The sequence below is a fragment of the Stomoxys calcitrans genome, chromosome 2 (assembly GCF_963082655.1).
Source record: "Stomoxys calcitrans chromosome 2, idStoCalc2.1, whole genome shotgun sequence".
Classification (NCBI taxonomy): domain Eukaryota; kingdom Metazoa; phylum Arthropoda; class Insecta; order Diptera; family Muscidae; genus Stomoxys; species Stomoxys calcitrans.
In genome coordinates, this window is record NC_081553.1 from 52,052,712 (window position 1) to 52,078,070 (window position 25,359).

The following is a 25,359-nucleotide window of genomic DNA, read 5'->3' on the forward strand; positions in this document are numbered from 1 at the left end:
TGAACTATACTTAACGCAGTTGTTGAAAGTGATATCAAAACACCACGTTTAAAATTTCAGTGAAATCGGATGAGAATAGCGCCCTCTGGAGGCTTAAGAAGTCAAGACCCAAGATCGGTTTATATAGCAGCTATATCAAAACATGAACCGATTTGGCCAATTTACAATCCCAACCGACCTACACTAATTAAAAGCGGCTGTCTTTACTTCTTAGAAAATTAGAGGGCTTTCGACAGGCAGACGGACGGACGAACGGACAGACGGACGGACATAGCTAGATCGACTTAAAATGACATGACGATCAAAAATATATATATACTTTATGGGGTCTCAGACGCATATTTCGAGGTGTTACAAACAGAATGACGAAATTAGCATACCCCCATCCTATGGTGGAGGGTATATCAAATCTTCTAACCGCCCAATATTTACTGTCAAGGTGTAACCTAATGAGTGCATTAGCTCAATTTCTAAAGAATTTGCCATTTTGTACATTTTAGTACCTTAATGTACGATTTTGTATAATCTTCTGGTCATCCAAAATTTATACTCAATTTGTACTTGAATCCCAATTTTGAAAGCTTTAGCTCACTCCGTAAAGACAGTACCATTTTATACGATAGAGTACCTAAATAAACGAAAACAAGTAAAAAGGTATTAAGTTCGGCCAGGCCGAACTTTGAATACCCACCACCTCGAGTATATACGCAAACCCGGTGAAAATTGGATAACTCATGCACCCAAATTCAGCACGGACATTGAGTGGTCTACTAAATATTTTATGGCCTTCAGATTCTTAATCGGCATATCGGTCTATATGACAGCTATATCTTAATACAGTCCGATCTTTACTATATTTGGGTTAGATGGCGGGTGGCCCAAACTACTCTTAATGTTTCAAATTTCAGCGAAATCGGATAAAAAATTAAGCTTTTATGGGCTTCATACTCTTTATCGGGGGATCGGTCTGTATGGCGGTCCGATCCGAAACGAAATATAGTCCGATCTGGACCATATTAAGGTCCAACATTGGGAGGTCTTAAACTATTCACCGTTTCAAATTTCAGCGAAATCGGTTAAAAAATAAAGATATTATGGGCTTCAGACCCTCAATCGGGAGATCGGTCTATATGGCAGCTATATCTAAATATAGTCCGATCTGAACCATACATGGGTCAGATGTTGGGGAGCTTTAAGCTACTCACTATTTAAACTGATAAAATAAAAAGCATTTATAGACATTAGACCCTTTATCGGTAAATCGGTCTATATAGTAGCTATATCCAAATATGGTCCGATTTGGCCCGTTCAAGAACTTAACCAGCGTGCATCAAAAACACTTATCTGTGCCAAATTTCAGCTCAATATTACTATTTTTGAAGGCCTAGAGTGATTACAACAGACGGACGGACAGACGGACAGACACACGGACATTGTTATATAGTCTTAGAATTTTAAGACGATCCGAAATATATATGCTTTGTAGGGTCGAAAATTGATATTTCGATGTGTTGCAAACGGAATGAATATACCCCCTATCCGAAGGTGGTGGGTATAAAAATAATAACTCAAAATGTTTTTCATAAAATTAGTTTATTAGTGACTTGTTTTTCTAATTTCACCGCACCTAAAGCTATTTTTGCATGTAAAACTTAAAATTAAACCTAAAACTATTTGAACACTGAGACTAAAGCTATTTATTAGACATTTTAACATACACTTAAATAAAACATATAGACTGGGATTCACAACCACTTCCGAATTTGAGATCACAATTTAAATGGGCAAAAGTAATGTAAGACCCGCACAAACTGAAAATGTCATCAACATAGAATAAGTTTATTGTGTAGTAAATATTAATGAAGGCCATTACTTACCAAGAACTATGGCATAGAATACACCAAAAGTTATACCGCAATAAGATTCCAATAGAACTCCAATAATATTACTGCCAATGACACTGCCCGACCGGCCCAACATCAAGCAAATACAGACAGCCTTTCCTCTAAAATAAAGGGAAAATGTTCAATAACAAATTTAATGAATAATCGATAAATGGATAAACAAGCTCATATTATACTCAAGGCATTAGCATCAACTAAAAGGTATGCGAGACAAATTTTGCCATCTAATGTCATCCTGTAGTGTTCCGATGGGTCTACATGTTCGCTTTGATGTCTTTTGTTCCTTCGAGATAGAATTGAGTCTCACCATTGTCGGAAAATCGTGGTGACCATAGAAGCACTAGGTATAACAGCATAAGTTTTGATGACTTAGGCCTAGTGGGAAACTCAAATTCCTAGAATGACGGACCCTAGGACCCATCCGGAAGCTGTTTACCACATTAAAGTGACAACTTGTTTTCGAGTTGGACACAAGTTGTGTGTCCTCTATCAGGGTGTGTCCTTCTATCAGTAGCGTATACAGCGTGCCTTCTTGCTTTCACCACCGTGATCGCAGGTGAATTGTGCCGTGTACTAGGCTGTTCCTACTTTCCACTTATTTGCAAGAACGCCCGCCCCATTCTTGACCTACGGAGTGCACTCTCTCCTACTCGTGCAGCCATCGTGAGTAAACCTGAGCATTGTCATGTATTGGGATGTGGCTCCTTGCCACTCATTTGCTATCGCACCCAAACCAAGGTTTATGTCAATGTAGTGGCCTCGTGCCGTCATCGCCAGTAAACCCAAACCTTGCAGTATACTAGGGTGTGCCTTCCAGCCCGCGGCACAATCCGCGGGTTGGTGGCTAACGCGGCCTTACCACTGTATAGAAATTCCCTCTTGTCGTCGTGCAGCAATCGGCAATGAACTCGAACATTGCTGTGCAAGAGGGTCTGCTTATCGTAGCGTTTATTAGGACGTGCCTCCTTGCAACTCATCTGCTTTCCGTACCTGAATCTGTTTGCTTAACAACGGAGTGCCTTCTCACATCCTGTGCTGTTATCGCCAGTGAACCCAAACAATGCTGTGTATTAGCGACTACCTCCTATTTCTGCATTTTTGGAATTCGCGTTTCAAATTGGACCCCCATTGTCGTTTTAATTATTTGGCCCGAAATCTCTCTTTATACTCATCTCATATGATCACATATATGATTTTTTTTCCATAGTGGTGCAACCTTAACTTACTTTAATTTATCCCGTTAGCCGAATATGGAATAGCGTTCCAAGAACCTCGGTATTCGCTCCTTCTGAAATGTCTGACACCAATTTTGGAGATGTCTTTCACCACTTGATCTTTCCATCGGGTCGTCCCGGTTTGCGTTTACCACCATGATCGCCTTCACAAGACTTCTTCGCTGGAGCTTCTTCATTCATTCTGACAATTAATTTTGCAGGGATGCCAAACTTGGTGGCCGCCATAGCGCAGAAGTAAGCTCGCAAATGCAAATTGCAAATTTTGCCCGTGAACATTCCACTAAGGAACAGGGGTAAACTTCTCACATATCAATGAGTGCAGTCCGATTCAAATTTAAACTCAATGATAAGGGGTCTCCTTTTTTTATAGCCTAGTCCGAACGGCGTGCCTCAGTACGACACCTCTTTGGAAAGAAGTTTTACAAGACGTAGTACCTCAAAAATGTTGCCAGCCTGGGTTCGAATCATGGCGTTCAGCGCCAGGATAGGCGTTCAGCGACATAGGCGGACATGCTAACCTCTGCGCTACGGTGGAATCACCCTCTGTAGGTAGCACATTCCATTTTCTACCCTTTCTTGCCAATCATCGAGTATGCGTTATTCTTACCATCTCGAGCAGTTCAGCAAATAGTTCAGCAGGCAACCCATCGGTTCCTGCAGCATTGTTGTTTTTCAGTCGGGTCACTGCTACTTCGACCTCATTTTGACTAGAAGATTAACATTCTATACCATCATCAAGGATTTGTTCTGCTGTATCCTCTTCATCCTTCTAACACAGCAGCCGGGAAAGATGATCTTTCCATATCCCAAACATACTATCTGTATCAGTTACCAGATTTCCCTCTTTGTCTCTGCTCCAAAGCCATCGGTTTGATGTTTGATTCTTTGGTAAAATTTCCAAACTTCATTCTGAGTCCTGTAAATCTTAATTCGCTTACACTAACATCTCTCCATTTCCTTTTTCCTCCGGCGGAATATACGTTTTTCCTCTCTTCTTTTCTCTCCATACCTGTCCTTCATCTGGCATGTTTCTACCAATTGCATGGTTGCTCTTTATGCCACATTATAGGCTTCCGTTGCATTTTGATACTCTTTGCCTCCCCCAAATGGCTTCTGATACTCAAGTACGGATTTCGCAGCATTTTCCCTGGAGTAGGAAATGGATTGCCACTGCTCCGTTATATCATCGGGATAAGGAGTGCTTTTATCCAGCAGTTGGGTCAGTCGAGTGGAGCATGCCGTTGCCATCTGTTGGGTTTGCAACTTTTCAATGTCCAGTTTTTGTGCAGTGTCAGAATGTACTTTTCTCGCCATGCTCAAACGGGTGCGAACTTTTGGTGCAACAAGATAATGATCTGAATCCATGTTAGCTCCTCGGATTGATAGGATTGCTGGATAAATAGTATCTTCCATCTACCACAACGTGAGAACTTGGTTCTTTATTTCAAGATCTTGGAACAACCATGTGACCTTGTGAATGTTTACACCCACCACAAAAGGATGGAGGCTTAGTAATTTAGTCATTCCGTTGGCAACACCTCAAAATATTGATCTAGGACCCCATAAAATAAATATATTTTTGATCGTCTCGACATTCTGAGTCGATCTAGCAATGTCCGTCCGTCTGTCAATATTACGATAGTGGTCGAACGCGTTAAGCTAACCGCTTGAAATTTTGCACAAATACTTAACATTGACATAGGTCATTGGGGATTGCAAATAGGTCATATCGGTTCAGATTTGGATATAGCTCCCATATAAACCGATCTTCCGATTTGACTTCTTGAGCCCCTGGGAGCCGCAGTTTTTCACTGATTTGGCTGAAATTTTGCACATAGTGTTCTGTTATGATTTCCAACAACTGTGACAAGTACGGTTTAAATCGATCAAGAATATGATATAGATCCGATATAAACCGATCTTGCGATATGACTTCTTGAGCCCCTGGAAGCCTCAATTTTCATCCGATTTGACGGGAATTTGAACATAGTGTTTGGTTTAGACTTTCAACAACTTTGCCAAGCACGGTCCAAATCGATCTATAACCTGATATACCTCCCATATTAACCGATCTCCCGATTGGACTTCTTGAGCCCTTACAAGCAGCAATTTCAGTCCGATTTGGCTGAAATTTTGCACATATTGTTCTGTTATGACTTCCAACAACTGTATCAAGTACGGTAATATTCGGTCGAGAACCTGATATAGCTCCCATATGAACCGATCTCCCGATTTGACTTCTTGAGCCCCTGGAAGTCGCAATTTTTGTCCGATTTGACTGAAGTTTCGCATGCAATGATCCGTTATAACTTCGAACAAATGTGCCAAGTACGGTCCAAATCGGTCAAGAATCTGATATAGCTCCCATATAAACCGATCTCCCGATTTGACTTCTTAAGCCCCTGGAAGCCTCAATTTACATCCGATGTGGCTGAAGTTTTGAACAGTGTTTGGTCATTACTTCCAACCACTTTGCCAAGTACGGTCCAAATCGGTTTATAATCTTATATAGCTCCCATTTAAACCGATCTCCCGATTTGACTTCTTGAGTCCTTACAAGCTGCAATTTTCATCCGATTTGGCTGAAATTTTGCACATATTGTTCTGTTATAACTTCGAACAACTGTGTTAAGTACGGTAATGATCGGTCGAGAACCTCATATATATCCCATATAAACCGATCTCCAGATTTGACTTCTTGAGCCCCTGAAAGCCGCAATTTTTGTCTGATATGGCTAGATTTTTAAACATGGAGTTCCGTTATGACTTCCAACATCTTTGCCAAGTACGGTCCAAATCGGGCTATAACCTGGTATAGCTCCCATATAAACCGATCTCCCGGTTTTACTCTTTGAGCACCTGAAAGCCTCAATTTTCATCCGATTTGGCTGAAATTTGGTATTTGCCTCGGCTATATCTATAAGCCACCACCCAGCATCGAACGTTATCTCGTGGAGGCTAAATTTTCCAACTGTTGGGCCAAAATTGTTTTCCTTCCCCATCTTTATATTAAAATCTCCCAGAACGATTTAAGGATCATGGGTGGGTCAGCGGTCGTATTCTATCTCTGGGCGCTCGTAGAAAATATCGTTGGTCTGCTCGTCCTTGTCTTTCAGATCCCCGGATTGAACAGGCGGATCCTTGTATTCTCAGGCTTAACCTTGGCCAGCCATAAAGTGTCTCTGACCAAGAAAACCACACCTTGCCCATCAGTTCCTCCACATGTGGCTTCAACTGTCTCTGAGAGCCTCGTCTACCTGCTTCTGATCAAATGTTCAAAATAAATTTAAATTAAAACTCACCTCAAATGTGTGGGCACCAAATCCACCACAGCTCCACTCAATATGGACACACATAGACCGGGAAGCATTACAAACAAAATAAAACTGGCCACAATAGCAATGGGATCCAGAAGCCAATGCAGAATAATGCCACATGTCGCGGATACAGTCAAGAGCAAAATTATGGTACGTTTGCGTCCTAAAGGATTGATAATGGAACCCAGCACAAAATAGGCACCCAGATAAACCAAACCGAAGGTTATGGAATCAATGTAAGATTTTCGTGTTATAGTGTCATCACAGACCTAGAACAAAATTTAGATTTTGTAAAAAAAATATCAATATGAGAAAAATAAATGTCTGCTAACAGTTTCTGTGCCATTTGTATTCTGCTGTTCTATAGAGGCATCAATGACTTCACATATACTCATCCTGGATTTGTCATCAATGGATCCCAAACGATTTTGTATGGCTGGATACCAGAGACCCATGCCGGAGTTGCTGTGAAGATGAAAGGGAATAAACATGGTGATAAAATTAGGGCTATTAAAGCTCCAGGGTATTTTATAGCCCTAATCTTAGAAAAAAAAACCAAATGGCATGTTTGGTAAGGTATGAAGTTAAGTTAAGGTACGACTTTAATTCCATTTTTTTGGGAAATTTAAAATTTTTGCAAATGTTGTTGGTTTGTCAAATACTTACACAAAGAATACCCCACACATGACAATACAACAGATAACAAAATTCAACAGATGAGGTTTCTGGAACAATGGCTTGGTATCCAACCACATTTGTTTCATAATCTGTCCACTGCCATAGAAAAAACTAATCTTGATGACTTAAAAAAATCATATGCCACTCAATACCGTACTTACAAGGACTTTGTGGTCGGTATCAATTTATCCGTTTCCGTAGGATTTTCATCATAAATTTTATGAACACTAAAATCCCTCAAAGTTTTGCCTGTATTCAATTTGGCAATCCAATTGGTGGCTTCGTAGGCCTCCTCATGTTTACGTCTGGTCATCAAAATCCTGGGACTATCTGGGGCCCGAGTCATGACGAGTATGGCAATGAAACCAGGTAAAATATTGAATATCGTCAATAAACGCCAGGGGCGAAAGGAGAAACTATCGCTGATTACTAGCGACCAATCCATGGATAATACTAGCCAAGCAATGGCTGGAACATAAGTCATAGCCAAGGCTACGAACATGCTGGTGAAATTTATGACCACTGGTCTATGGCGAATGGCTACAAATTCACCCAGATAGGCATAGGTGGTGGAAGAGGCACCAGCGATGCTGCAAGTAGTTTGGAAAGAAATTATCAGGAATAATTGGAATATTTACCAGCTATCGCTACTTGTGTTACTTACAATATTCCCACCACAAATCGTACAAAAACAAAAAGCCAAAAATTCGGTATGAATATGGATATGAGTGACATTAAATTGCCTGTGAGTGTGGTATACACCAGTATGGGTTTCCGTCCATAGATGTCACACAGGTAACCCCAGACGTATGATGAACAGAGAATGCCTGAAAAAGTAAGAAATATGCATTTAGTTGACATGACATCTTATCATACACAAATATTTTGTGACCAATTGGCCTGGGGGTGTAAACGGAATGACAAAATGTTTTTACCCTCTATCATATGGAAAAGCTAAACTTAAAGTTTCCAGGAACCGAATAAGGATAATCGAGAGACCGGTTTACATGGGAGCTATATCAAGTTAATGACTGATTTGGACCGTATTTGGCACAATTATTGGAAGTTTTAACAGAACACCGCATGCAAAATTTTACCCAAATCGGACAAAAATTGCGGATTGTAAGGACTCAAAAAGTCAAATCAGGAGATCGGTTTATATGGGAGCTATATCAGGTTATACGCCGATTTCGACCGTACTAAGCACATTTGTTGGAAGTCATAGCAGAACACGATGTGCTCAATTTCAGCCAAATCGGACAAAAATTGAGGCTTGTAAGGGCTCAAGAAGTCAAATCGGGAAATTGGTTTATATGGGAGCCATATCAGATTATAGACCGATTCGGACCGTACTTGGCATAGTTGTTGGAAGTCAGAACAAAACACTTCATGCAAAATTTCAGCCAAATCGGACAAAAATTGTGGCTTGTAAGGGCTCAAGAAGTCAAATCGGGAGGTGTTACCACCATCCTATGGTGGTGGGTATAAAAAAGAATAACCAAAATCCAACCCAGGGAGTGGGTTGACAAATAAGATTCAGGGTTGTTGGAAGTCGTTTCAGAACACTACGTGCAAAATTTTAGCCAAATCGAATAACAATTGCTACTTCCTAGGGTTCAAGACATCAAAACTGGAGGTGGGTTTATATAGGAGGCAGGTACGTAGCCAGATTTTATTTTGGGAGGGTCCCAAATTAGAACTACAAAAATAATGTTCTTATACGCGCAAACATTACAAACGTAGAATTTTTTTGAAGGGGGGCCTATCGCCCCCCCCCCCCCCCTCCTGGCGACGTCCATGATGAGAGGTACTTCAGGTTATAGACCGATTTGGATTATACTTGCAACAGATGTTGGAAGCTATAACAGTACACTACGTGCAAAATTTCAGCCATATCGGACAATAATTGCGACTTCAAGAGGCTCAAGATGTCTAATCGGGAGATCTCTTTATATGGGAGCTACATCCAAATCTGAACCAATATAGGCCATTTCCAATCTCCAACGACCTACATCAATAAGAACTATGTGTACTCTTTAACAAGCCGAATGTGCAGGGGGCTGGGATGCATATCGTGAGGCCCCGGGCAGGTTCAAGAAGTAGACCAGGAGAGCAAGGAGAAGTTCCTGGGCGAAATTTTGAACAAGTACGTCATCTAGATTAAGCCAAGTGCTCTTCAAGGATCGTAGCACACTAAGCTCTCTGAGGAGAGAAGATGGAACTAACACCTAAAACAACCAGGAGATGGTGGAACTACTAATGGAGACACATTTGGCAGCCAGGACGAGGACGAGGATCAGGACATGGACATACTACCCACAAAGCTTGGAAGAAGATGGTGTGGGTGATACGCACCTTCCAGCCGTTGAAATCGACCGAACCGGGCAGGATTATGCCGCTTCTGCTGCAATATCCCTTGGGTTCACTTATCCGTGGTTGCGAAGGATTTTCAAGGCGAGCCTGGCCTTGTCCTACATACCAAGGGGAAGGAGCGAGGTCAGGGTGGCATTTATCCCAAAGGCGGGAAAAATAAACCACAGTACATCGAAGAATTATAGGCCAATCAGTCTGGCATCGTTTTTACTTAAAACACTGGAAAGACTGGTAGACCTGAAGGTCAGGGAGGGACACCGGAGAATTTCGGTGCGGCACAACATATATACCTCAAGCGGAGGTCGGTGGAGATGTCCCTACATGAAATAGTACAAGAGGTCGATATGTCTCTCCAACAGAAGGAATACACGATGGCGGCTTTTCTCGATATTGTGGGCACTTAAAAGCAGGGATATAAGATTGATAGTCGTCGCCCTGGACCGCTTGGAGATCCACCCTAGTGCCACTCGATCAATGGATAATGTGCTTCGCGACAGGATAATTTATGAGTACTCGGGAGAAAGTGTCGACAGAAGACGGGTGACAAGGGGAACTACTCATTAAGGAGTGTTCTCGCTAATTCTTTGGAACTTGGTGATAAACGAAGTTCTATGGGATCCCAACAGAGATGACGTGAAACTGAACGCATATGCAGACAACTTCGTCTTATTGATTCAAGGCAAATTTCTGTCGACGATCTGCGAGATTATGAAAATTTCACTGTGGAGGCCTACGAAAAATAGTTTGAGGACCAACCCAAGGAAAACGGATCTGTTGCTCTTCTCTTGGAGATATATGGTAACGGATTTCAGACTTTCGACTTTGGACGATACCACTTTGCAGTTGTCAAAGAAGGCGAAATACCTAGGATTAGTCCTCGATTCGAAACTGTCCTGGAAAAGGAATACGGAGGAAAGGTGCCATAGGGCGATGTTCGCCTTCCTCTCCTGCAGAAGAATGTTCGATAGGAAATGGAGAGTTAACCCGAAGATCAACGCTTTCTCTCAGGATGCCACGATCAGCATCGTTTGGGTAACAGGCTATACCGAAATAAGGGGGAATGAAAGAGCAGACAATTTGACAGTGAAGTCCAAAGGGCTGCCGTCAATAGGCTTGGTTAACCCGAAGCCTTTCGGGTCCACGCAGTCCAAGTTAGGGGCGTGGGCCACTAACGCTTAACATTGTGGAACAGCGAAACGGTCGGTAGGACGACGAAAATCCTATGTAAAGATCCGGATCATAAGCAGAGGAGGCTTTTGCTGAAAGGAAGTAAGAAAGAGGTCAGTATAGCTTTCGGCATCATAAGGGAACAGATAGTACTACGAGCTCACTTATGCAACGATGATGAAACGTTGGAGCATTTCCTATGCTATTGCCCAGCTTTCGCGGCTAGTAGACACTGGCCCTTAAATGGGGATACATAACCAGGCATGAACCAACTTAGGGGCGTACTATTGTAAACAATTTGAGGATTTTGTAAGTAGCACTTAGATTTTCTTTTTCGAGGTTACTTTTTGGTATTTAGAGCGCACAATAAGCCGAGGTATATATTCGGGGTTATGTCGCTAAGGTAGCGCTTGGGTTGAGGAAACTAGGCATGCGTACAGAAGTCAAACACGGCCACTGCTATATTCTGTAGGCAATGAATGCAAAGGTAATCTGAGGAGGGTCTCAGACTACCTGTCGCCGAGACAGATTTGGGAAAGGTTGTTCCGAATTCGCTTTCCTGGAAGGCAGAGTAGCGAGAGGCGGGTGCTGTGTTTGAGTTGGATGAGAACTCTGTCTTCACTAACGGCTCCAGGATGAATGGAGTCAGGGACGGGACGGGGAGTTAACTCGAAGACACTCAACATAGGTATGTCAGTTAGATTGCCGAACGAGTGCCCGATCTTTCGGTCAAAGGTCTATGCCATTAAGTTGGCCGCAAATGAGATCCGTAGGATAACCCTGCCACCTTTGAAACTCAGAATATATGTGGACAGTATGGCTGACCCAAGGCCTTGAATTCAAGAGAGATGAGATCGAAGTGAGTAGCGGAGTACTTGGGGGCCCTGAACGAGCTCCTGGCTCATGACGTTGTGTTGGTCTGGGCCTGGGTTGCCATGCACATCGGTATTCTGTCATATGAAAAGGGGGACTAAAATGTCAGGAGGGGATTCTACACGGCAAGCAGATCTACGCCCGGTCTTGCGCATGTGCCTTTTGTTACACTGTCGAACACAGTAGAGCAGATGGTCAGTGAGAAGGCTATGGCGAAGTGGGCCTCTGTGGATAGATGTCGGAAAGCCAGCACACTCTAGCCAGCAGCAGCCTGCAAAGCCCGAGGCAGTTTGAGTTGCTGGACCTTGATAAGGAGTCACTGAATAAAAATACAGGAGTCATAACCGGACAGTGTGCGATAGGCCATATATGCTTGGTGATACCGCACAATGACTGCTGTGGACAATGTCTTAATGATGATGAGGAGACCATCGACCACATAAACAACCTATGCCCGGGCCTACAGGCCATAGCCTTGGTTAGGTAGGCGGTTCTTCTCCGACCTCTGCCAACTCGCAAGTGTGTCCTTGGGGAGTCCTTAGATACGTGGATTAGACGGGTTTGATTCACCACGCTGTTATGCATGCACAGGGGCGGATCCCCAATATTTGGCACTTTGCGAGGGGCTACTTAAGTGAATGTGGGCTTACGCTCCGGAGAAGCATGATGGATAGGAGCTTTCTCCCTTAATAATTTCTATATTTTATGTAAATTTCATAACTCGCCACGGGTGAGAAGAACCCCATTGGCACGGAACTGAGGGCAGTGATTTCATCATCATAATATTTATGCCTTCCATATTAGTATGGGGGATACTAATTAAGTGATTCTGTTTGTAAGACATCGAAATATTGATCTGATACCCAACAAAGTATTCATATATTTTTGAGCCTCTTGATATTCCTAGTCATTCATATCCGTCAGTCAGTCCGTCCGTCTGTCTGTCTAACCGTCTGTTTTTCTGTCGAAAATTGTCGTTTAAATTTTACACAAATATTTCCTATCAGTGTAGATCGGTTGAGATTGTGAATGCAAATTTTGCCCATGAACATTCCAGTAAGAATCAGCGCCAAACATCTCACATATCAATGAGCGCTGCCCGATTCAAGTTTAATGTCAATGATAAAAAAGCCTCCTTTTTAAAGCCGAGTCCGAATGGCGTGCTGCAGTGCGACACCTTTATGGAGATTGGCATTATAAATCACAAATGTTGCCAGCATTAGGAGAATGTTGTTGCATTAGAAGGGGAAAACCAACCCTGAACATTTTTCTTTTGGTCTCGCCAGAATTCGAACCCAGGCGTTCAGCGTCGTAGGCGGACATTGTAACCAGTGCGTTACGTTGGCCTGTAAATAAGCCAAATCTGTCCATGTTTTTAACTTCTTAAGCCTCTAAAGGTGGGGTGTTCAATGGATGAGTGGTTCTAATCGTCTCATAACCTAATATAGCTCCCATATGACCGATCTCCCGATTATAGTTTTTAAGCCTATAGAGGGCGTAGTTCCTTACCCATATAAACCGCTTTCCTGATTTTACCTCTTGAGTCTCTAAAAGGCGCAATTCTCATCCAATTTGGCTAAAATTTTGTATGAAGTGTTTTTTTTTAAGCTTTCAACAAGTGTGGTTTAAATCGGTTAACAGTCCGAATGAAATTTTGCATAAAGTGGTTTGCTTTTGTGGCGTCTAGCAGAGAAACCCTCAAAAATTTAACGCACCACAATTATTTTTTATAAAAAGGAACTATTTTAATGTTTATTTTACGAAGTTTAAAAGATGACTGAAAAAATTTCAAATGTGATGACACATAAATAAGACAAAAAATCAAGGCCTCCTTGGTTACAATAAGCAAAAGAAAATAACAAAATTAACATGAACAGAACAGAATAAAAAGAAAACAATTAAAGGTAAAAGTCATAGCCTACTTAAAAATAAAATGTACAATTTCATGTATTGGAGTTTAAAGTAAATTATGCAACAGGCAATGCCAACTATGTTAAGAAATACTTTGGTAATTGAGGTGTCACCACACTTTGATGTTCAACAACTATACCATGTTTGGTCTTAGTCGGTTTAAAACCTGTTATATCTCCCACATAAATCTATCACCCGATTATATTTCTTCAGCCTCTAGAGGGCGCAATTATTATCCGATCTGGCTGACATTTTACATGATGTGTTGTGGTTTTCAAAACCAAATCCTTTTGCAAGAAGTGTTTGGCTTTGTTTTCCATGTATAGTCTGAATGGGTTCAAAACCTGATATAGCTTCCATAAAAACAGATCTCCCAATTATAAATAATTCTTGAGCCTCTAGAAGGCGCAGTTATTATCCGATTTGCCTGAAATTTTGCATGAAATAATTGTTTTAACTTCAAACAACAGTGCAAAGTATGGTCTAAATCAGTTCACAACCTGATATAGCTCCCTTATAAACCGACTTAACTTCTTTAGCCTCTAGAGGGCGCAATTGTTATCCGATTTGCCGAAATTGAACATGAAGTGGTTTGTTATGACATTCAACAGCTGTGCTAAGCAATGTCAAAATCAATTTATATCCTGATAAACCGATCCTGTATCTTGACTTCTTGAGCCTCTAGAGGGCGCAATTATTATCCGATCTGGCATAAATTAAGCATGAAAGGTTTGGTCTTGATTTCCAACAACTATACCGTGTATGGGTTCATAACCTGATATAGCTCCCATATGAACCGATCTCCTGATTATAGTTCTTAAACCTCTAGAAGTCGCAGCCATTATCCAATTCGGCTGAAATTTTGCATGAAGTATTTTTTTTTACTTCTAAAAACCGTGTTAAGTTTGGTCTAAATCGGTTCATAATAATATAGCTCCCACATAAACATACAACAACATATTGTAATATAGCTCCCATATAAACCGATCTCCCATATTGACTCCTTGAGCCTCTACAGGGCGCAATTCTTTTCCGATTTTGCTCAACGAATTATCCTATGGCCTTCATCATACTCGCCAAATATGGTCAAAATCAGTTCATAACCTGATATATTTTTCCATATAAACCGATCTCCCAATTTTACCTATTGAGCCTCTATAGGGCGCAATTCTTATCAGACTTTGCTGAAATTAAACATAAAGATGTCTGTTATGACTTTCAACAGCTGTGCTAAGTATGATCAAAATCAGTTCATAACCTGATTTAGTTCCCTCATAAACCGATCTCGGGTCTTAACTTCTTGAGCCTCTAGAGGGCGCAATTTTTATCTGTTATAGCTGAAATTTTGTACAACGACTTCCTCTATGACCTCAAACATACATGTTTAGTATGAACTGAATAGGTCCATAGCCTGATATAGCTCCCATATAAACCGATTTCCTTCTTTATTTCTTAAACCTCTGAAGGGGCGCAATACTTTGATTTGATTTGGCTTAAGGCTTTGGACCGAATCAAACCATAATTGGTTAATGTGTTTAAAGTCATCGAAAACGTCATCTAACAAAATGTCAGTCAAATCAGATAAGACTTACGCTCTCTGAGGCTCAAGAGATTTGGACCAGTAACACTTCCAACCGACCTACACTAATAAGAAATATTTTTGCAAAATTTCAAGCGCTTAGCTTTTCTCCTTCGTAAGTTAGTGTTCTTTCAACAGACAAACAGATCGTCTTAAAATGTCATGGCGATCAAAAATATTTATAAACTTTATGGAGTCTAGGCACTACGTGTGAGTTAGCCCGCAACACCCAAAAAAAAAATACGATAAAAAAATTCAACTTGAGAACTGTAAACATTTTTAGCGTTTTACTCTACTGACCGAATACCACAACATTATCTTGGAATTTCCCAACCACTGATTGGCTGTTGTACAGTGTTATCAGCTCTAGACACATTTTTGGGATTCTTTCACTTGTCCTTTATCATTTTCAAACAGTGCAATTAAAGCAATAGACAAATCTCATAGTAAACTGATTTGGCATATTTTTACTTTATAAATTATGCTAATGTCTGTGGATGTAGATAACATGGGCAAACACTCAATACTTTTTCAAGGGGTTATTCAATAAATTAAGATTATTTTAATGACAGTGTTTAAATGTCAACAAAAATGTGACCAAATTTTATAATATGCACTATTTGAAAAATTACGTATTAACATACCCAGCACAGAAGGGGTGAGCAAGTTAATTTAATCAATCAGTCTGAAAGAGGCCACCGTAGCGCAGAGGTTAGCATGTCCTCCTTCGACGCTGAACGCCTGGGTTTGAAACCCAGCGACAACATTAGTAAATAAATTGCAGTGGTGGTTATCCCGTTAGGATTCGGCTATAAAAAGGAGACCCTAAAGGAGGAGGAGGAGCTTAAACTTGAATCGGACTAGACTCATTGATATGTGGGAAATTTCCCCTATTCCTTAATGGAATGGTCATAGGCATTTGCATTTGGTCCAAGTCAGACCATATTTGTATAAAGCTGTCATATAGACTTATATCCCAATTGGAGGCTCATTGGACTTTAATGACAATAAGTTGTATTAGAACCTTAGTCACTCTTCGCGAATTTTATGTATATTGGCACATGTTTAGTTGCAACTGTCTTATAGACCAATCTTCTGATTAAGGGTCTTGGACCTACCCAAAGCTTATTTATTGCCCGAAGTCGCTAAAATTTGGAAAAGCCCGTTGCCTTGACATCCGCACAGGATATTGTCCAGATCATACCAATACCCCAAATAATCTTTTTTATACCCACCACCGAAGGATGGGGGTATATTAATTTTGTCATTCCGTTTGCAACACATCGAAATATCCATTTCCGACCCTATAAAATATATATATATATATTCTTGATCAGCGTAAAAATCTAAGACGATCTAGACATGTCCGTCCGTCTGTCTGTTGAAATCACGCTACAGTCTTTAAAAATAGAGATATTGAGCTGAAATTTTCCACAGACTCTGTTTTTGTCCATAAGCAGGTTAATTTCGAAGATGTGCTATATAGGACTATATCTTGATATAGCCCCCATATAGACCGATCCGCCGATTTAGGGTCTTAGGCCCATAAAAGCCACATTTATTATCCGATTTTGCTGAAATTCGGGACAGTGAGTTGCGTTGGGCCCTTCGACATCCTTCGTCAATTTGACCCAGATCGGTCCAAATTTGGATAGCGCTGCCATATAGACCGATCCTCCGATTAGGGTCTTAGGCCCATAAAAGCCACATTTATTAACCGGTTTTGCTGAAATTTAGGGCAGTGAGTTGTGTTAGATCCTTCGACATCCTTCGTCAATTTAACCCAGATCGGTCCAAATTTGGATATAGCTGCCATATAGACCGATCCTCCGATTTAGGGTCTTAGGCCCATAATAGCCACATTTATTATCCGATTTTGCTGAAATTTGGGACAGTGAGTTGCGTTGGGCCCTTCGACATCCTTCGTCAATTTTGCCCAGATCGGTTCAAATTTGGATATAGCTGCCATATAGACCGATCCGCCGATTTAGGGTCTTAGGCCCATAAAAGCCACATTTATTATCCGATTTTGCTGAAATTCGGGACAGTGAGTTGCGTTGGGCCCTTCGACATCCTTCGTCAATTTGGCACAGATCGGTCTAAATTTGGATATAGCTGCCATATAGACCGATCCTCCGATTTAGGGTCTTAGGCCAATAAAAGCCACATTTAATATCCGATTTTGCTGAAATTTGGGACAGTGAGTTGCGTTAGGCTTTTCGACATCCTCTGTCAATTTGGCCCAGATCGGTTCAAATTTGGATATAGCTGTCATATAGACCGATCCGCCGATTTAAGGTCTTAGGCCCATAATAGCCACATTTATTATCCGATTTTACTGAAATTTAGGACAGTGAGTTGCATTGGGCCCTTCGACATCCATCGTCAATTTGGCACAGATCGGTCCAAATTTGGATATAGCTGCCATATAGACCGATCCGCCGATTTAGGGTCTTAGGCCAATAAAAGCCACATTTAATATCCGATTTTGCTGAAAGTTGGGACAGTCAGTTGTGTTAGGCCCTTCGACATCCTTCGTCAATTTTGCCCAGATCGGTTCAAATTTGGATATAGCTGCCATATAGACTGATCCTCCGATTTAGGGTCTTAGGCCCATAAAAGCCTTTGCTGAAATTTGGGACAGTGAGTTGTGTTGAGCCCTTCGACATCTATCGTCATTTTGGGCCAGAGCGGTCCAGATTTGTATATAGCTGCCATATAGACCGATCCGCCGATTTAGGGTCTTGTGCCCATAAAAGCCACCTTTATTATCCGATTTTGCTGAAAGTTGGGCCAGTCAGTTGTGTTAGGCCCTTCGACATTCTTCGTCAATTTGGCCCAGATCAGTCCAGATTTGGATATAGCTGCCATATAGACCGATCTCTCGATTTAAGTTTTGGGCCCATAAAAAGCGCATTAATTTTCCGATGTCGCTGAAATTTGGGGCAGTGAGTTGTGTTGGACCCTTCGATGTTTGTCTTCAATTTGGCTCAGATCGAACCAGATTGGGATATAGCTGCCATATAGACCGATCTCTCAGTTGAACAATTACTTGTACTTATAAACATTTGGTCGAAATCGGATGATATGTCTATATAGCTGCTATGGGGCATAAAGTATGCATTTTTCACTGGATTTTGACGAAAGGTTGTTCACATATGTACCCGAGGTGATGGGTATCCAAAGTTCGGCCCGGCCGAATTTAATGCCTTTTTACTTGTTTTTTGTTCACTTATGATTAATTTTTCCCGGATTTTGCAGAAGGTGGTGGGTCTCTTAGGCTTGGCCCTCACGAATAAATTTTATTTTTTATACCCACCACCGAAGAATGGGGGACTATGTTTTGATATAGCCCCCATATAGAACGGATCTGCCGATTTAAAGTCTTAGTCCCATAAAACCAACTTTTATTATCTGATTTTGTTGAAATTTGAGACAGTGACTTGTTTTAGGACACTCGGTATGCTCAGATCGGTCCACGTTTGTATATAGGTGGAGATAGATTTAAGATATTGGACCCATAAAAGGCGCATTTATTATCCGATTTCGGTGAAATTTAGGACAGTGAGTTGTGTTAGGCTCCTCGATATCCTCCTTAAAGATGGCCCAGATCGGTCCAGATTTCGATATAGCTGCCATATAATCCGATATCCATATTTAAGATATAGGGCTCATAAAAGGCGCATTTTTTGTCCGATTTCGCTGAAATTTAGGACAGTTATTTATGTTGGGCCTCTCGATATCCTTCTTGAAAAGGCACATTTATTATCCGATTTAGCTGAAATTTGACACAGTAATTTATGTTAGGGTTTTCGACATCCGTGTACTTTATATTTCAAATCGGTCTACATTTGGATATAGCTGCCAAAACTACCAATATTAAACCAATAGACCATTGAATGGCCATGCCGAATTTGGTCCAAATCGAACCTTATTTGGATATTGCTGCTATGGCGCATTAATAATGCATTTTCACCGGATTATTTCGTATGTGGTAAACATTTATTCCCGAGGTTGTGGGTATTTAAACTTCGGCCCGGCCGAATTTAATGCCTTTTTACTGTTTTATTTTTACACCCTACACCACCACTATGGTACAGAGTTAAGTTAGTGCATTTGTTTGGGTCTCTTTAAGACCCAAATACGTCCTATTTTGTGGGTTGTTATGGTGGTGGGACGTCCCCTAGACAGTTGGTTCCTAATGTTGATATCAGATACGTGGCCTACTCCCAAATACCTTTAATTTGAGCCCCATATTTCCATAGTCGGCAAAAATGACCGGCATGGAGGGTGTTTTGGGGGATGGGTGGCCACTCAGTGAGTTGGCCTTGAAAATATATATCGGATTCGTTTTCTACTCTAAAAACCCTCCTTTTTGAACCTCATATTGCAATAGTCAGCAAATACTTCCTATTTGGGTGGTGTTGTGGGGGTGGAGTGGCCCCATAGACACTTTTCCCGAATATTGATATCAGATTCGTGCTTTACTCCCATATATCTTTCATTTGAGCCCCATATTGCTGTGATCGTAAATTTGTCCCCTTGGGGGATGTTATTGGGGAGAGGCGGCCCCCAAACACTTGGTCCCATATTTGGATATCAGATTCGTATTCTACATTCAAATACCTTTTATTTAAGCCCCATATTCCCACGGTCAGTAAATAAGTCCTGTTTGAGGGGTGTTTTGGGGGCTGGGGTGGTCCCCCTAGCACTTGGTCCGACATTTGGATATCAGGTACGTTTTCCTATCCTTAATACCTTTCATTTGAGTCCCATATTGTCGTGATTGGTCTAAATATATGTTTGGTGGGTTTTAGGGTGGGGTGGCCCCCCTAGGTACCCCATCCGAAATTTAGGATAATATATGAGAGCACACAAAATTTCGCTTAAATCACACCACCCATCTCCGAGATCTGGCGTTTCTGAAAATAAGAGTAAGGGGGAGTGTCCGCCCTCCCCTTCAGATATCAAAAAATTTAGTACCCTATTTTCACCACGGGATCATTATGCACCATCTGTGAAAATTTCAAGAAAATCGGTTCAGCCGTTTCTGAGTCTATAAGGAACACACAAACAAACAAACACAAATTGATTTGTATATATAAGATTAAATCACTGTGCATTGATAATAGCTGTTCGAATACTACACGCAATAGTTTTGTTTTAAACATTTGATTGATGGGCTCATTAACCAGATGTCGCTACAAATTAGAAGTTTAAAGTGTGCCGCTTATCGTCACCTGTTCTTGGCAATAAAAACTGTTTTTAAATCAGTCATAAATACTTGACCAAATTATATTAGGCGCAATAAAAATCAATCACAATGACACACAATTTTTTGTATACCCAACATCGTAGGATGGGGGTACACTAACTTCGTCGTTCCGTTTGTAATCCCCTACAATTACGAGTATTTGTGTAGTAAGACTACATAAGGTCTAGAATAAGGGTATTCTTCAACATCATGACATTAAAAGTCATAAGTTGGAGGGTATTCAATATTCGGCCCGACCGAGCTTAAGACGTTTCTGCTTGTTTCTAATGTAGAAACAATTTGACTGTAACATGAAAAATTCACACGCATGAACGGCATCAAAAACTTGGCGGTTTCAGCATGTTAAAGTAAAAGAAGAGCTAAAATTGTGTTTGCATTGAAAGATGAAGATATAAATCAATTGTTGGAATACCATTTGGCTAACTTTTTCAATAGTTTTCTGCATCAAAAATTAAAAAAATCTCATACATAAAAATCAAATTGTGTTTGTTTGTTTGTTTGTTTGTTTGTTTGTTTGTTTGTTTGTTTGTTTGTTTGTTTGTTTGTTTGTTTGTGTGTTACTTATAGACTCAGAAACGGCTCATCCGATTTTCTTGAAATTTTCACAGATGGTGCATAATGACTCCGTGGTGAAAATAGGGTACTACATTTTTTGATATCTGAAGAGGGGGCGGACCCTCCCCCTTACCCTAATTTTACCAAACATATATTTACACCAATCACAACAATATGGGACTCAAACGAAAGGTATTTAGGATAAGAAAACGTATCTGATATCCAATTGTCGGACCAAGTGCTGTGGGGACCACCCCAAGCCACAAAACACCCCTAAATCGGACATATTTACCGACCATGGCAATATGGGACTCAAATGAAAGGTATTTGCGAGTAGAATACGAATCTGATGTCCAAATGTGGGACCACGTTTTTGGGGGTCCACCCCTTTTCCAAAACATCCCCCAAAGAGGACTTATTTACTGGCCATGGGAATATGGGGCTTAAATAAGAGGTATTTGAAGGTAGAATACGAATCTGATATCCAAATATGGGACCAAGTGTTTGGGGGGCCGCCTCTCACCAAAAACATCCCCCAAAGGGGACAAATTTACGATCATAGCAATATGGAGCTCAAATGAAAGGTTTTCGGGAGTAAAGCACGAATTTGATATCACTATTTGGGAAAAGTGTGTATGGGGCCACCCCACCCCCACAACACCACCAAAATAGTAAGTATTTTCTGACTATTGCAATATGAGGCTCAAATAAGAGGGTTTTCAGAGTGGAACACGAATCCGATATATATTTCCAAGGCCAACTCACTGAGTGGCCGCCCATCCCCCAAAACACCCCCCAAGCCGGTCATGTTTGCCGACTATGGAAATATGGGGCTCAAATTAAAGGTATGTGGGAGTAGCCCACGTATCTAATATCAACATTAGGGACCAACTGTCCAGCGGACGTCCCACCACCATAACAACCCCCAAGTAGGACGTATTTGCTCACCAAGACCATTTGGGTCTTAAAGAGAGTGGAACTTAATATTTATAGTTTTTAGGGCCAATACCCCACACCGGACATATTTGCTGACTTTTGCAATAAGGAGTTTAAATGAGATTAGAAAACGAATTTAATATCTAATTTGGAGGGCAATGGAAATATGGGGTTCAAATAAATGATATATAGATATATGAGAATAGAGCACGTTTCTGATATATTTTCCGGGCTTAGTGTTTAGGGGACCACCCCAATCGCCAAAACACCCCTTAATCGGGCATATTTACCGACCATGTCAATGTGGAGTTTAAATGAAAGGTATTGGGGGTAGAGCAAGAATTGATACCCATTTTAGGGACCACTTTTCTGGGGGTCTACCCCTTTCCCAAAATATCCCACAAACAGCCATTTTTTATTGACCATCGCAATATAGGGCTCAATTAAGATATTTGGGAGTAGAATACGAATTTGATATCCAAATGTAGGACCATGTATTTAAAGCATCACCCCTTTCCCAAAACACCCCCAAAGGCAAAACATTTTTCAACTGTGCCAATATGTGGCTCAAATGAAAGGTATTTGAGATTAGAAAACGAATTTGATAACCTGTTTTGGGGCCATGTGTTTGGGGGACGCCTCATCCTATAAACTCCTCTTAAGCCAATGGCAATATGGGTTTTAAGTAAATGGTATTTGAGAGAAGAGAGAGATGCTGATATTTTTTCAGGGCCATGTATATGGGGGACCACCTCTCCCCCTAAAAAACCACTAAATCAGACATCATGAGTATATCGGGCTGAATTGAAGTATTTTAAGAATGGAGTACACCTTACATCCAAATTTAAATTCGTAGACCAATAAAGATCATATGGGATTCAGATAAAGGCACTTATATTGTTAAATTCTTTGTCAAGTTAGCATGGTATTTCACTAAAAGATCTTCGAAAATAAATATTCCCAGGAAACGTTTGTTCCATATAAAGTAAAAGAAGGCGCAGCGGATCGGGCCCTGGTCAGCTAGTTATATATAAAAATCTTATTTCAATTCAAAATTTTTTTGAAAATTAAAGCTCGTCAATACGAAAATATAATTTTTTTTTTCTTATTTCGTCCCCCATGTGATTGGTAATAAATATTGCAAGTATTGGTAATAACATGAGTAATTTTATACACCTATGGTGTTGGGTATAAAATTTGAAATACACGAGTAATAGATAATTTCTTTGTTTGCGTTATAGAAATAACAGCGATACCGAATCAATTTAATTATACCTCATGATATTGTATTATAATAAAAATTAAAAAAAAAGTGAATGATCGCTAATTATTGGTATGCCTAATCCAAGTATCGAACGTTAAAATTGACATGTATACATAGATTGCTATTACACTGGAAAGTCTGGTAGAAGAACATTTTAATAACTTTTTAAGAAAAAATACGATAACTCCAAAGTCCACCAAGAAGTAAACTTGCTTCCACCTATTATCATTTCAAAACAAACAAAAAAAAACATAATTTCGAAGAAAATCTTAATGACAGATGTCCATTTATATTGAAATGTAATTTTAGCTATGAAAACATAATTATTTAAATGGGATAGTCACAACATTTTCCAAGCAAGCGCTCCAGCTAACAGTCTGTCCGTCTGCTCAAAGCACACTAACTGCAAGCTATCATCTTACAATTGAACAAAAATATTGTCAATATTGTCAAAAGGGAAGTTTTGCGGTAAAAATCGCAAAACCTTTGAGATTTTGCTTACCATGAGATGAGAATGAGAACACATATATGAGATCGTGCTTGGTCAGCCAAATCGGATAAAAGGCCCTCTGGAGGCTCAAGATATACAGTCAGAGATTCGAAATGTATGGAGACTATATCAGTATATAAATCGTTAAAGACCATAATTAGAATGAATATTAGGAGTCATAAGAAAAGACATTGCCCAAAATTTTAGCCAAATTATATAAGAATTGGGCTCTTTTGGTCCCGGAATCATGAAATGTAATCGGAAAAACTGTTTATATGGAAGCTATATCTAAACATAAGGCGATAGAGGTTTTGTTTTCCACAGACAGACGGGCAGCGGGACAGACGGATATGGCCATATCGACTTAAAATGGCATGAAGAGTAAGAATATACATATATAGTTACTTAATAGGGCCACAGATCAATATTACGAGGTGTTGCAAATGGAAGGACTAAATTAGTATACCCGCATCTTCCCCCACGGGGGAACCATTAAGGTGAAAAGTATAATAGCTCTTCACCACGATCTGAATATTAAATATTTAAAGCTACCCAAGTATCGTGGTGTTTTGAGGAATTGATTTCCTGGGCACAACACAAATTTTATAACAAGTCATTGTAGCTATATCTAAAAATATCTATAAATAAACCAGTCTGAACCGTGCACAACATGAATGTCGAAAAGCCTAATATAAGTCAATGTGTCGAATTTCAATTAAATCGGATTATAAATGCGCCTTTTTTGGGGCCAAGACTTTAAATCGAGATATCGGTCTATATGTGGAGGGGCGTAACTCAACTCTCTGTCCCAAATTTCGGCAACATCGGACAATAAATGAGCCTTTTATGAGTCCAAAACATTAAATCGAGAGATCGGTCTATATGGCAGCTATAACCAAATCTGGACCGATCTGGGTCTACTTGACGTAGGATGTCGAAGAGCCCAACACAACTCACTGACCCAAATTTTAGCAAAATCGGATAATAAATGTGGCTTTTATGGGCCTAAGACCCTCAATCGGAGGATCGGTCTATATGGCAGCTATATCCAAATCTGGACCGATCTAGCCCAAATTGACGAAGGATGTCGTAGGGCCTAACACAACGCACGATCCCAAATTTCAGCGAAATCGGATAATAAATGTGGCTTTTATAGCCCTAAGATCCTAAATCGGAGGATCGGTCTATATGGTAGCAATAACCAAATCTGGACCGATCTGGGCCAAATTAACGAAGGATATCGAAGGGCCTAACAAAACTCACTGTCCCAAATTTCAGCGAAATCGGATAATAAATGTGGCTTTTATAGCCCTAAGACCCTAAATCGTAGGATCGGTCTATATGGGGACTATATCCAAATCTGGACCGATCTGGCCCAACTTGACGTAGGATGTCGAAGAGCCTAACACAACTCACTGTCCCCAATTTCAGCAACATGGGATAATAAATGTGGCTTTTATGGGCCTAAGACCCTAAATCGGAGGATCGGTCTATATGGCAGGTATATCCAAATCTGGACCGATCTATGCCAAAGTGACGAAGGATGGCGAAAGGCCTAACAAAACTCACTATCCCAAATTTCAGCGAAATCGGATAATATATGTGGCATTTATTGCCCCTTAGACCCTCAATCGGAGGATTGGTCTATATGGCAGCTATATCCAAATCTGGATCGATCTGGGCCAAATTGACGAAGGATGATGTCGTAGGGCCTAACACAACTCTCTGTCCCAAATTTCAGCGAAATCGGATAATAAATGTGGCTTTTATAGCCCTAAGACCCTAAATCGGAGGATCGGTTT

The 25,359-nt window shown here is 40.6% G+C and overlaps 1 protein-coding gene across 2 annotated transcripts in view; it reads right to left on the reverse strand.

The window, feature by feature from the left end:
• Positions 1 to 1,574: 1,574 nt before the first annotated feature.
• Positions 1,575 to 25,359, reverse strand: part of LOC106082135 (putative transporter svop-1) — a 37,738-nt gene continuing 13,953 nt past the window's right edge. Inside the window, exons 2-8 of one of the 2 annotated variants that reach the window (XM_059363595.1) lie at positions 7,799 to 7,961; positions 7,296 to 7,724; positions 7,123 to 7,245; positions 6,789 to 6,921; positions 6,442 to 6,725; positions 1,878 to 2,005; positions 1,575 to 1,811 (exon numbers count right to left, since the gene is read on the reverse strand). In XM_059363595.1, coding sequence (XP_059219578.1) covers positions 1,777 to 1,811; positions 1,878 to 2,005; positions 6,442 to 6,725; positions 6,789 to 6,921; positions 7,123 to 7,245; positions 7,296 to 7,724; positions 7,799 to 7,961 — 1,295 coding nt within the window. In that variant the 3' untranslated portion in view covers positions 1,575 to 1,776. The remainder of the gene's footprint in view (positions 1,812 to 1,877; positions 2,006 to 6,441; positions 6,726 to 6,788; positions 6,922 to 7,122; positions 7,246 to 7,295; positions 7,725 to 7,798; positions 7,962 to 25,359) is intronic. The other variant, XM_059363596.1, reaches the window with a different exon arrangement.